This window comes from Dendropsophus ebraccatus, chromosome 8 (genome assembly GCF_027789765.1).
Source record: "Dendropsophus ebraccatus isolate aDenEbr1 chromosome 8, aDenEbr1.pat, whole genome shotgun sequence".
NCBI lineage: Eukaryota > Metazoa > Chordata > Amphibia > Anura > Hylidae > Dendropsophus > Dendropsophus ebraccatus.
In genome coordinates, this window is record NC_091461.1 from 37,522,130 (window position 1) to 37,534,269 (window position 12,140).

General features: G+C 42.3%; 1 protein-coding gene across 1 annotated transcript in view; it reads left to right on the forward strand.

Moving 5' to 3' along the window:
- Positions 1 to 1,089: 1,089 nt before the first annotated feature.
- LOC138799255 (serine-rich adhesin for platelets-like) overlaps positions 1,090 to 12,140 on the forward strand; it is a 41,506-nt gene continuing 30,455 nt past the window's right edge. The window contains exon 1 of the mRNA XM_069980181.1: positions 1,090 to 1,232. Coding sequence (XP_069836282.1) covers positions 1,211 to 1,232 — 22 coding nt within the window. The 5' untranslated portion in view covers positions 1,090 to 1,210. The remainder of the gene's footprint in view (positions 1,233 to 12,140) is intronic.

The window sequence follows — 12,140 nt, forward strand, 5'->3', positions numbered from 1 at the left end:
TATGTCAGTAGTGTCTGTGACAGGGGTGTATATGTGTGTATATGTCAGTAGTATCTGTGACAGTGGTGTATATTTCAGTAGTGTCTGTGACAGGGGTGTATATGTGTATATGTAAGTAATGTCTGTAACACTGGTGTATATGTGTGTATATGTAAGTAATGTCTGTAACACTGGTGTATATGTGTGTGTTTGTTTATGTCAGTAGTGTCTCAAGTGATTGACAGGTTTGCTCCCAAAGATGATCTGCAGCAGATTCTACTAATGCTGGGCTCTAATAAAAGAACCCACCATTAAAAGAAAATGCAGCAGATATTATTTCTGGTTCAGTATTTCTTATTACACTGAGATGATTTCCCTGTGTACAGTCTACTCATGGTGTATACATCTGCACTAGTGTAATCACATTCTAGTGTGAATGTGTGTATGTCAGTGGTGTATCTGTATATATGTTAATGGTGCCTCTGTGTGTATATATGTGCGTCATTGTGTGTGTTTGGGAGTTGACCATAAATGATGGGCGTACAGGATTCATGGGGCCCCATACTGTTTTTTGCTATGGGGCCCCATGAATCCTAGCTACGCCCCTGTGAACACAGTAGGGTTTATCTAGGTTGAGCCTGATGGACTCTTGTCTTCTTTCAACCTTATTAACTATGTAACATCTATGCTAACCTACAGAGATAAATGAACTGTCCGAACCCAAACACTCTACATTTGATTACCGGTGACTGAATGAATGAACTTGGATACAGCCCTAAGGCTGTTTGAAAAACATGGATATAGTCATAAGCCATAGGCTATATCCATACTGCATCCAACATCTTCAGCCACCGGTAATCATACTATCTACTAAGCTTCCCATGGAAATCAAAGTAAATGCTATATGTATACCTGCCAGCACCGGGGGGAGCTCACAGCATTTCAGACAATGATACTGTAGGTTCTGCTGTCTTATTGCACATGCTCAGGAACACTTGACTTTCACTTTCTATATAGCCAGAGTTTATAATGTGACGTTCAGCTTGTAAGCAGTTTAGTCGGGGGTCATCAAGCCTTCTGCTCATTCTTATTGCCCTTTCCAAGATCTTGGCTAGGTTGAGAAGAAATTAAAGATGTCTTAAACCACTAATGGATATTCTAGAAGCTTTGGAAGGAGCCTTGAAAACTTCAGCCCTCTCCCGGCACAAAGTGTGCAGCTCAGCCCTCTGTCATGGCGTTCTTCACATGTGAAGGTATGCTTCTAGCTGTCAGCTTCTATCACCAGGAAACAGATGGACGCCACTGATTTCTGTGACTGCCTGTGTACGATATACCAGTCCTGTCCCACCTGTAAGAGCTAGATCTACAGGCTGCCAGGGCATACTGAGACTTGTAGTCCTACAACCGCTTGTGTCTAGATGCATGAGGGTTTGCAGGCCACTATTCTGTGTGTATAACTACTATTATACAGGATTATTAACCCCTTTTGCTTTAGTTTTGCTGTGCCTAGCAGATTAAGAGATTTTTATTTCCCGTTTGTCATTTTATTCCAGCAGAAGTGAGTGTGGTTTGTGTTGTGCGCTTTTTTTTAATTTGCAAATCTATTGAAAAATGTGAAGTTATACAGTACAGGTTGTTTTGCATAATTTGCATCAAATGACCAGCTTGTATCATAAATACATTTATATTAAAATATGACTTAAAAAGGCTTACATTGTATTTTTTTTTTTTTTTTTGACTGGAAGAAGATGGGAGTGAAGGGTATGTCAAATAAACAGCATGATGTTGTATGGATGGCTTTGCATGATATTTTGCCTGTGAGACAAGTACAGAAGAGGCGTGAATTGATTAGGTATGAAGTGTGTCCAAGAGGTGGTTGTGGGTCAAGTGAGGCATGTGATGTGGGACTGTGATTTTGCGTATAATGTATGGAAAGGTGTTGGAGGTTTGTGCAAGGAATTGGCTGGTGTCAGGCTCACATTGTATATGTAGAATATATGTATACAATATATTGTATATGGTCACTGCTGTGTATTATGGTCTTCTATGTAGCTGATGGTTTTGAATGTATCCACTAGATGTTTAGTCTCTTGTAAAGTCCGTGAAAATTTTTATTAAAGTATTGCATTGCCCCCCAAAAGTTATACAAATCACCAATATAGACTTATTACGGGAAATGCTTGTCTTCGGACGGCCGGGCCGAATCCCTTCGAGCGTCCTGAGTGCCGGCCGCCCTCTTCAGCGTCATCAGATGCTCAGCTGCGATTGGCTGAGCACAGTTATGCTCAGCCAATCACGGCTGAGCCGCCGATGACGCTGAAGAGGGCGGTCGGCACTCAGGACGCTCGGAGGGATTCGGCCCGGCCATCCGAAGACGGCATCGCAGACTGAAGATCGAAAAACGAGTCGGCACGTGACAGGTATGTATAGCGCACCACACTTCTGGGTACACGTGCGGGGGTGGTGGGACACGGGGAAGGGGGCCATTCACAGACATAACATACTTTACAAAGTTGTATAACTTTGTAATGTGTGTTATTCTGTCAATAATTCTTTACCGCCGCACTACCCCTTTAATATTAAGTAGATACTATGATAGAATTTTTGGTCTATTTTATTGGTTTTGTTTTCAATTACATTGGATTCTGTGTATATATATATATATATATATATATATATATATATATATATATATATATATATATATTTTAGAGAAATGAAAACTGCAATTTCCTGAATTTAAAATTTTGCAATCACTCCCTTCAATGTTGTGAACATTTTAGTAAATACAAAGGATCTTTACATCATAATGATAGAGGTGACAGAGAAAGATGACGGTATGCCCTACATCTACTCCCCTAGTTTATCACCTATGGCTGTTTCCATGTTTTCCAGGCAGCCTTAGGGTTGTATCCAACTTGTTCAGCCACCATCATCAAATATAGAGTGTTAGGCCGAATCCAAACATATTCAGATTCCCCCATATCTATTGATCAACGATACGTATTTATAATTTTAGAAAATAGTATGCACTCTACAAAAGTTTAAAGATCAGAGCCCTAAAGGCGATTTTTTTGGTTATGTGTTCCCTAGACAGTGAATGTCGCTGTGCTCATGCTGATATTCTAATAGCTATAGTATATGACCATAGTCTTGAGAATACCTGAAGGTATTTGTTCAGTAATTGTTACTTGCTCTAGAACAAAAATTATGAGAAAGCCTTCTTGATACACTTGTATTACTGTACACTAAAAAATGGCAAGGCAGCTTTTCCCCTTTTCCTATAATATAGGATTTCACAAGAGTGAGCCACAATCTGATTCCGTGCACATGACACGATTCTGTGAAGTCATGGTACTCTAAATTCTCCATCAGACACAGTATCTTGGAATAAAATATTTAAAAAAATCAACTTATTACTTCCTTATTATACTGCCCTCAATCCCCCATGATGACAAAGCGACAACAGAATGTTAGAAATCTTTGATAATTTATTGAAAATAAATACTAAAATCTACTAAAAAAAAATAAATAAAATATTGGATTGCTAAAAGTATTCAAACCATTTACTCAGTACTTAGTGGAAGCCCCCTTGGCAGTGATTACAGCGTTCCAGTGTTCCTGGGTGGGATACCACAAGATTTGCCCATCTGTATTTTGGGAATTTGGGATCATTGGATGCCATTTTCAGGTTTTTCCAGAAATGTTTAATTGGCTTCAAGTCAGAGCTCTGGCTTCTAGGCCATTGAAGGACATTGACAGAGTTGTCTCTAACTTGTCCTGTGTTGTCTTGGCTGTGTGCTTAAAGGGGTACTCCGGGCTGGGGTTAATTTTAGGGTATGGCCGGGGAAGGGGGTGAAAATAGAGGTGGCCGCTCACTTACCTCCCTGGTTCAAGCGCTGAGTCCCGAATCGCGCCGCTTTGTCCTTCCATCCCGCAGCTGCTTCCTGGTCTGAGCTGTGGCTTGAGACGTGACGTTTCAAGACAGCTCAGCCATTCAACGGCCACAGTGGAGTCCCGCTGAGCCGCAGCTCAGACCAGGAAGCGGCTGCGGGACGGAAGAACGGGGCAGCACGATCTGGGACCGGTGCTGGAACCGGGGAGGTAAGTGACCGACGGCCTCTACTTCCACCCCTTCCCCGGCCATACCCTAAAAATAACCCCTGCACAGAGTACCCCTTTATGGTCATTGTCTTGTTGGAAGGTGAACATTTAGCTAAGAATTAAGGCCAGAAAGTTCAGTCTTGGTTCCATCAGACCAGGGAATCTTGTTTCTCACAGTCTGAGAGTCCTTTAGGTGTTCTTTTGCAAACTCTGTGAGGCTTTTAGGTTAGTGAAGTGCTGCTGATCTTCTAAATGTTTCTCCCATCTGTACATAGGATCAGATAGGATGCTCAGCCAGGGTAAGCATTGGGCTCTTGGTCACCTCTCTTGCCAAGACCCTTCTCCTCCGATTACTTAGTTTGGTGGGGTAATGAACTCACATCACTCTATAGGCATACAGCCAGAGAAACAAGGGTCACTATGCAGCACCAACACTAACTAAAAGGATCAGTAAAAAGTATAAACTGACTTTATGAGATCAATGCTAGAAAAGCCACTGCTAAAAATAGACGGGTAAAAGTCAAGGCACACAAAAAGAGAACCCATAGGTATTGAATTGACAACTACTGTGATACTGTATCAATATCTATATGACACAAACAGCCATACGATCTTGGCACGGCTGCTTTAACTTCTTTGTTGACAAGTAAACTACACATCACTTCCTTGTAGCTATTATTACATGCACTAAGCTTTGGCTCTTCATAGTCACACAGTGATGGTATATTAAGGGTAGGTAAGGTTCTCACTAAGAAGGAAAGTCACATTGCATGTGAGGTGTGTGGGATATTATGTGCATGTAGTACAGGATTTAGTTCCTGTTCATTGGTTTTTACATGGTAAGCTTTTTTTTTGTTGCTAATACAGAGATCTAAATCCATGAATAGACATGAATATAAAATATAGATGCTGCTTAGGAGCGCTGTATAGTGAGTTGTTATTGTTTAAAGGGTTTGCCCCCATAAACACTCCACAGGATAGGGTATTAGAGCATGATAGCAATCTCCTGGAGTATGCATACCATTGCTCCACTCATTGTCTTAGCAAGATTGGAATCCCCAGCATTTAGACCCCTCCACAATCATAATCTTTTACCCTATTCTGCGGATAGAGGATTAGTGTTCATGAAGGCAAAACCCTTTTAAATTGGCACTGTTTTGAACAACTACTACCCCTCCCCCACACTCCCATTTGATAGCCAGGGTGATCCCGAATATATTTGTAAATCAATACTTTTACCAAAAAATGATTCCATACACCAGGAAAAAAGCTCTAAGGTCTTAGCCACTAGGTGTCTCGATTCTCATAAATCTGCTATCCACTGAATTTTGTTAGGGGAAATCTGTCTCTAGTAATGGCTAGATCAGGACAAAACAGTGGAAGTTGGCAGGGCTTAGCATCTGCTGTGTGCAGAGACAGAAATATTTTCTGTGTACCTGCAGTCTCAGCCAGACTGTCTGCTAAAGAGGATCACACTGTTTCTGCATGGTAAATCAAACCCCTTCACCTCACCCCCTATATGCTATTTACAGTATTGTATCATGTAAATCGTACCCCAGCACTGTGCAGCCTGTTCTGTCCCGAGTACTTTCACCAGCACTATGTCATGCCGGTAGCCAATGCTTTCACTACTATAATAATATAATAAAAATGAATGAACTCAGAATTTTTGACCCAAAAAATAAAATGGTATTTCAGTGATTCTAGACAAGACACTTCTCATCTCCTCCTGCGGGAGCAGTCAGTCGCAGATTGCTTTTGCAAGAAGTTGCCTCTCGTAATGGTGGTAAGTAGTCATTTATAGAGAGAGATTCTTACATATTTCTTACATAGTACTTTGTCCTAGTAACTTTAGAGCATTCAAATACATCTGTTATCATTTTGCATGAACTAGGTTGCTGGGCTGAAGCATAGCCTTATTTACTTGAATAGACCTCTGCTGCAGTTACCTCCCCAATAGGTGGCTGGGCACCACCATACAGGTGAAAACTGAAGTCTGTAGCACCTGTTTAGCTTTTTCAGAGAAATCTTGATACAATGCCAAAAATGTCTGTTTACCTGTGTCTGTCACAGCAGGATAATATTGTGTATGACACATACCTATAAAATACTTACTGGAACACTACTAGATTTATCATAAAGAATAAAAGGAAGTAAAACAAAACAAACATGTACTGTAAGTGAAATAGATGCTGTATGTCATTATATTCCATGTGGTTTAAAAGGCAGTTGCATTGTCCCAGAACCCATGTGCCACTGCTGGGTTCTGTCTTTGTAGGTCGGCACTGAAGGTATTTGTGTGATGGTTATTCTGTGGATGGAGTTTTGCAGCACTGCATATTGGTCACTAGATGTCTCTATGTATTTCTTACTCTGTGTAAAAGCACAGCTGAAGGGTAAAGTGTAATGGATTAATGGTGTGCATGCTTAGGCACATGTTGCTTATGCTTGCCACCAGTTTGCTAACCAATCAATGAAAATATCACGCCAAACTTTCTCTGTCTCCTCATGCCTTCTCTACCAATTAGCAACCTCCCAAAAGTCTATAAGTAGCTAGTGGTGGAGTAGGATATTTTGGATTTGTGGTCTAGTCTAGTTCCAGTCAGTTTATGCACAAGTGTTTTTCCTGCTTATAGGCTTTCCTGGGCCTGGCCAGCCGGCCAGGGCCTTGTTTTCGATTCCACTCCTGTTCCAGCAGACTAGCCATGCTGAGTTAGTAAACCTCTGGTGATCAGGGCCGTATTAACAGCTGCTGCTGCCCTTGGCACTAAACCTGAAGACGCCCCATCTTCAATCACCAATTAGCATAGGAATTTTCTAGTTTCTGAACATCATATTGATATCTGATCATTCTTAGGCCACATTCCCACATTTACTGTACGTCACCATATGCAGCCGAAACCAGACCCTCATGCGGTAACCAATAGGCGTATGGCCAATAATCCTGGTAACAGCACATGACTACTGGGGAAGAAATCAGAGCATGGTTTCAGCCATTGTTCTTCATGGTTTTTAACTGCTTAAAACATAGATTAGAGCAGACTGCATATTGTCTGAAGGAATTCTCACCACAGTATTGGTAGGTTGGTAGGTAATAGCTCTAGGCTTCACATTTATCACCGACACACCAGACCAGACCAATAACACCATATATCCCCCCCAAAAAGACACCAGATTCAATTGCAAGTCTGAACAGGAGGTGGAAGACTAAAAAATAAAAACAAAAATAAAGTTGTTTTCTTCCCCCTGCTCCCTGGTGCTGCCCCCTGCAAGGTGCTGCCCTAGTGGTAAATACGGCCCTGCTGGTGAGGTTATCTATCCCTCTCCTTCTCTTCCAAGCCCTGCAATGGTTGTTATGGGAAAGACCAACTAAGATCAATTTACCTTGCTGCAACTTGCCAGTACTTAAAGGGGAACCCCAATGGCTGTCTCGCTCTTGATTGTGTCACTCTGTGCCCCCGGACAGCAAAGGGTGGACCTTGATAGCTGTAAGTACAGGTTATTCTTCAATTATATTGCAATCAGTGCAAACAGTACTATATGGGTAGGACCCCCTTCTCACAGTAGCTTCCCTAACTTACAAGTCACAAGTTTACTCTTAAAAGTCACCTCTAAAGAGACTTTGCCAAAACTACATAAACTTCTATTTTAAGTATTCTTGCTGAAAACAGTGCCCTCAGGGTTAAGAGGATATTGTCAGCCAACTCTGAAGCTACTGTATTTTTGCACCTTGTGTACAAAGACTCTTTTTTTGTACTACACCTTTAAGAAAACTTAAGTAAAACTTTCAACCTGCTTAAGTTTATCATGCACTCTATGGATTCCTTCACCTGCACCACTACACTACAGGAACATTACAGAACTTTAATGACCATGTGTTGGAATCCAAGCAGGGCATATACCATTCTAAGCCCTGTGACAACCACCACGGCAGTACCGCAACACCTGCCCAGGCAAGAAACACCTAGCACCCCTGGGTCACCACACAGTCTGTAAGATATAATGGTAATGATTGTGAGAGTATAGAATCCATGTGAGTAGAATTATAAAGGGAAGTTAACACTAAAAAAAATATTTTGAGTGTAATCTATAGACCCCTCAACATCACTAAGAAGATAGATGTTCAGCTGCATACACAAATAGAGTGGTCTGCCTTGGCGGGGGGGGGGGGGGGGTAATCTTGAGAGTAATGGGAGATATTAAGTATCCAGATATAAATTGGGGTCAAAGTTTAAGCGCAACTGTCATGATTTTTGTTTTAAAGAAATCAACAGAGGTTGTGATCGCAAGCAGTTTTGCAATATACTCACTTTTTTTTTTAATGTTTAAATCAATGTTATACATACAGTCAGACTGGGGTCCATGCCCCCTTTGTGCCAATATTTGGTCTTTCCTCTGTTAAAAAAAAAGAGACCAAACACAGGAAGTCCCAGTCCCTTGTGCACTCATGTTAGAAAATACTCATACATCATGCAGGTTGTGTATCAACTGAGGGCAAGTAACTTAGGCTAATTATATTACTAACTTTTGCTAATATTGTTATCAGCTTTGCATCCTTACCAGGAGACAATGCTCTTTGTCATGAAACAATTCAGTCAGTATAATGTCACTGGTTTTGGTGCTGTGTGACAGGAGAGCTGACCATACAATGCGAGCACATCCAGGATCCTCTGCTACTGATTGTGGACAAGCTGCAGCTGTAAACATGGATAGCGAAAACATGTCCCGCTCTGTGCGTGCTCAGGAATGGCTGTCAATAAATACCAAGCCATGTCTGTGAGGACTGGGACTTTCTGTGTTTGGTCTCTTCTGGGTAAGGCAAATGTAGTGCTGGTCTTCAAAAAGGGCTCAAGGCCGTAGATAATTACTGTATAGACCAGTAAGCTTGATGGGGTTATCCAGGTTTAGAAAAACATGGCTGCTTTCTTCCTGTCCTCAGTTTGGATTTGGTTTTTCATTTTAGTTCCTTTGAAGTGAATGGAGTTGAACTGTAATACCAGACCCTTTTTACCTGCTTTTTTTTTCTAACCCTGGATAACCCCTTTAAAGCGAAAATATTTTTCTTTCAAATCAACTGGTTTCAGAAAGTTGTATAGATTTGTAATTTACTTCTATTGACAAAGTCTTCTCATACTTATCAGCTTCTGTATGTCCTGCAGGAAATTTTGTTTTCTTTTCAGTCTGACACAGTGCTCTCTGCTGACATCTCTGGCTGAAACAGGAACTGTCCAGAGCAGGAGAGGTTTTCTATGGGAATTGGCTTCTGCTCTGGACAGTTCCTGTCTTGGACAGAGAAGTCAGCAGAGAGCACTGTGTCAGAGTGGAAAGAAAACAACATTTCCTGCAGGACATACAGCAGCTTATAAGTATGAGAAGACTTGAGATTAAAAGTCTTAAATTAAATAGAAGTAAATTACAAATCTATAAACCAGTTGATTTGAAAGGAAAAGATTTTCGCTGATTAACCTCTTTAACGTCCATTGTGGTAATGACAGTCCAATATACTCTCACCAGCACTATGTCATGGCATAGCAGAGAAAACCATATTCAGTTAGCCCCTTCTAGGGTTTATCTGCAGGTAGGCAGCCTGTCATCTGTGTCTCTGCTGGAGACTAAAGGTACTATTACACGGAACGATAATCGGCTGAATCGGCCCGATTCAGCCGATTATCGTTCCATGTAATAAATACAACGATCAGCTGATGACAACGATCATCGGCTGATCGTTGATATAGGTTCTGACCTATTTTTGACGGGCGCCGACCGAGTACCGCTACGTGTAATGTCTTCTTTTCCCCGGGTCCCGCGCGCTGTAACGTCAGAGTGGCCTGTCAGCTGACAAGCCGCCCGGCAAATCACAGGCCGCGGCGGTCCTGACGTTACAGCGCGCGGGACCCGGGGAGAAGCGGACCGCAGCAGCAGCCCTGGAACGTGGATGGGTAATGTATATAGTATGCAAGGGCTGCAAGGACATTGGTAACGATGTCCCTGCAGCCCTTGTTTAACGATTATCGGGCCGTGTAATAGGCCCAGTAAACGAGCGGCGATCTAGCAGATCGCTGCTTGTTTACAGGTATTATCGGGCCCTGCTCGGCCCGTGTAATACCACCCTTAGAGCTCTGTAAGCAAAAGACCACGCGTCTGCTGCTATAATGATAAAATAGGATGTGAATGAGTTCAGAATTTTGGACAAAAAAATTAAATGGTATTTGAGGACTGGCATTTATTTTCAGGGTCTGTTCACACTGAGTTAAAGTGGTGAAATTCCGCGCAGAGCCCCCGCTGTGGACTCTGCCCAGAATCCTGCTTGCCTCAGTGTGTCAATGCGATGCCTCGTGCATGCCTCCGCTCTCCGCTCAAAGAATTGACAAGTCTTTGAGTGGAGAACGAAGGCGCAAGGCATCGCATTGACACACTTGAGGCAGGCAGGATTCTGAGCGAAGTCCGCAGCGGGGGCTCCGTGCAGAATTACGACACTTTTACCCTTCACATAACGTATGCTTTGCATTAATAATGGCCGTTGTTGCAATTTGCAACAACGGCCGTGATTTATGCAAAACAGACGTTGTATTTGAAGAATGGAATCCCATCGGGAACGTATACACATAGTATACACTCCAGCTGGGATTCTAACCGGCCGCTCGAAGAACTGACATGTCAGCTTTGTGCGGCCGCGCGCTCCGTTGTGTGCAATGTTGTATTGGGATGTGGGCGCACACGGGTGCGCCCGCATCCGAATTCAAACAGAAATGAAGATCATCTGGCCGGTACTGCAGTACTAACAGCCGTTCTGTGACCCGTCCAATGTCGTATGGCTTGTAAACATGGCCTAAGGCTGCAAAGCTCTATTTAGAGATGAGTAATCCTACAAAGGTGCGTCTCATCTCTCCCTGCAGTAACAGTCCATCACAAATGGCTTGTACAAGAAGTTTCCTCTCCTGACTCATTGATAGGTAGTGCTCCCTCTTACATAGCAGGTTGCCGGGCAGGAGAAATCTGAAGTTGCTATATAGCTGGTGTAGCTTTTCTCTTTATTATTAGAGTCGGAGCAGATCCAACATAGATAATCTATCACTTCCTGAGACAGGAAAACCTGTCCAACAACTCTGAGCTGCTGCACATTGCCAATGAGTTCTGTTCACCTGCCAGTGCTGGGTTATTCTGTTGCATTCCACCATTAAAGGACATGAGGACCCAACTGGGTTTTGGCTCCTCAGATCCCCTTAACATTGCAGGAGAGGATAGCAATATTACCCAAATGTATGTTAATATTATTGTAGTCATAGAGAAAGGAAGCCCTGTGTTGGTTCACACATCACATAGGATAGCAGAAAAAGGCAAGCCTGAGCTTCATAGCACATCTGCTGGGTCCTAGTACTAGATTATAAGGTGGGCATCTTGGGCATATAGGGGGCCTCTTCTGCTATCCACTATCATTATATGCAATCTAGCTAAGGGGGAGATTTATCAAACTGGTGTAAAGTAGAATTGTCTTAGTTGCCCCTAGCAACCAATCAGATTCCACCTTTCATTCCTCAGATTCTTTGAAAAATGAAAGGTGGAATCTGATTGGTTTCCAGGGGCAACTAAGAAAATTCTACTCTACACTGGTTTGATAAATCCCCCCCTGATTACCTATTAACCCAAACCTAGAAGCAAAGGCATCAATTGAAAAGGACCCCAAAAGTTATATAGGTACTCTGTATACCGTTTACTGTAAATAGGTGCATGCATGTGGCTATCTCTGTTATCGTTTATAGAAATCACTAGTTAGGTTGTCTCCATAACCTAAATAGATGTTATTGGATAGGTCTATGCACCATGCATGGCTTTGATAGGGGAAGGTCAGGTGGTGTGTGTGTTTGTGAAATAGTCCTTTACAGAGTATAGTGCTTCAGTGTCTATCCCTATCCTCAATTGGCACTGTTATGAACAACTAGTCCCCCCGCACACACACGCACACTGCCATTTGATAGCCAGTGTGATTCCTAATATATTTGTAAATCAATGATTCCATACACCAGGAAATAGCTCTAAGGTCTTAGCCACTTGGTGGC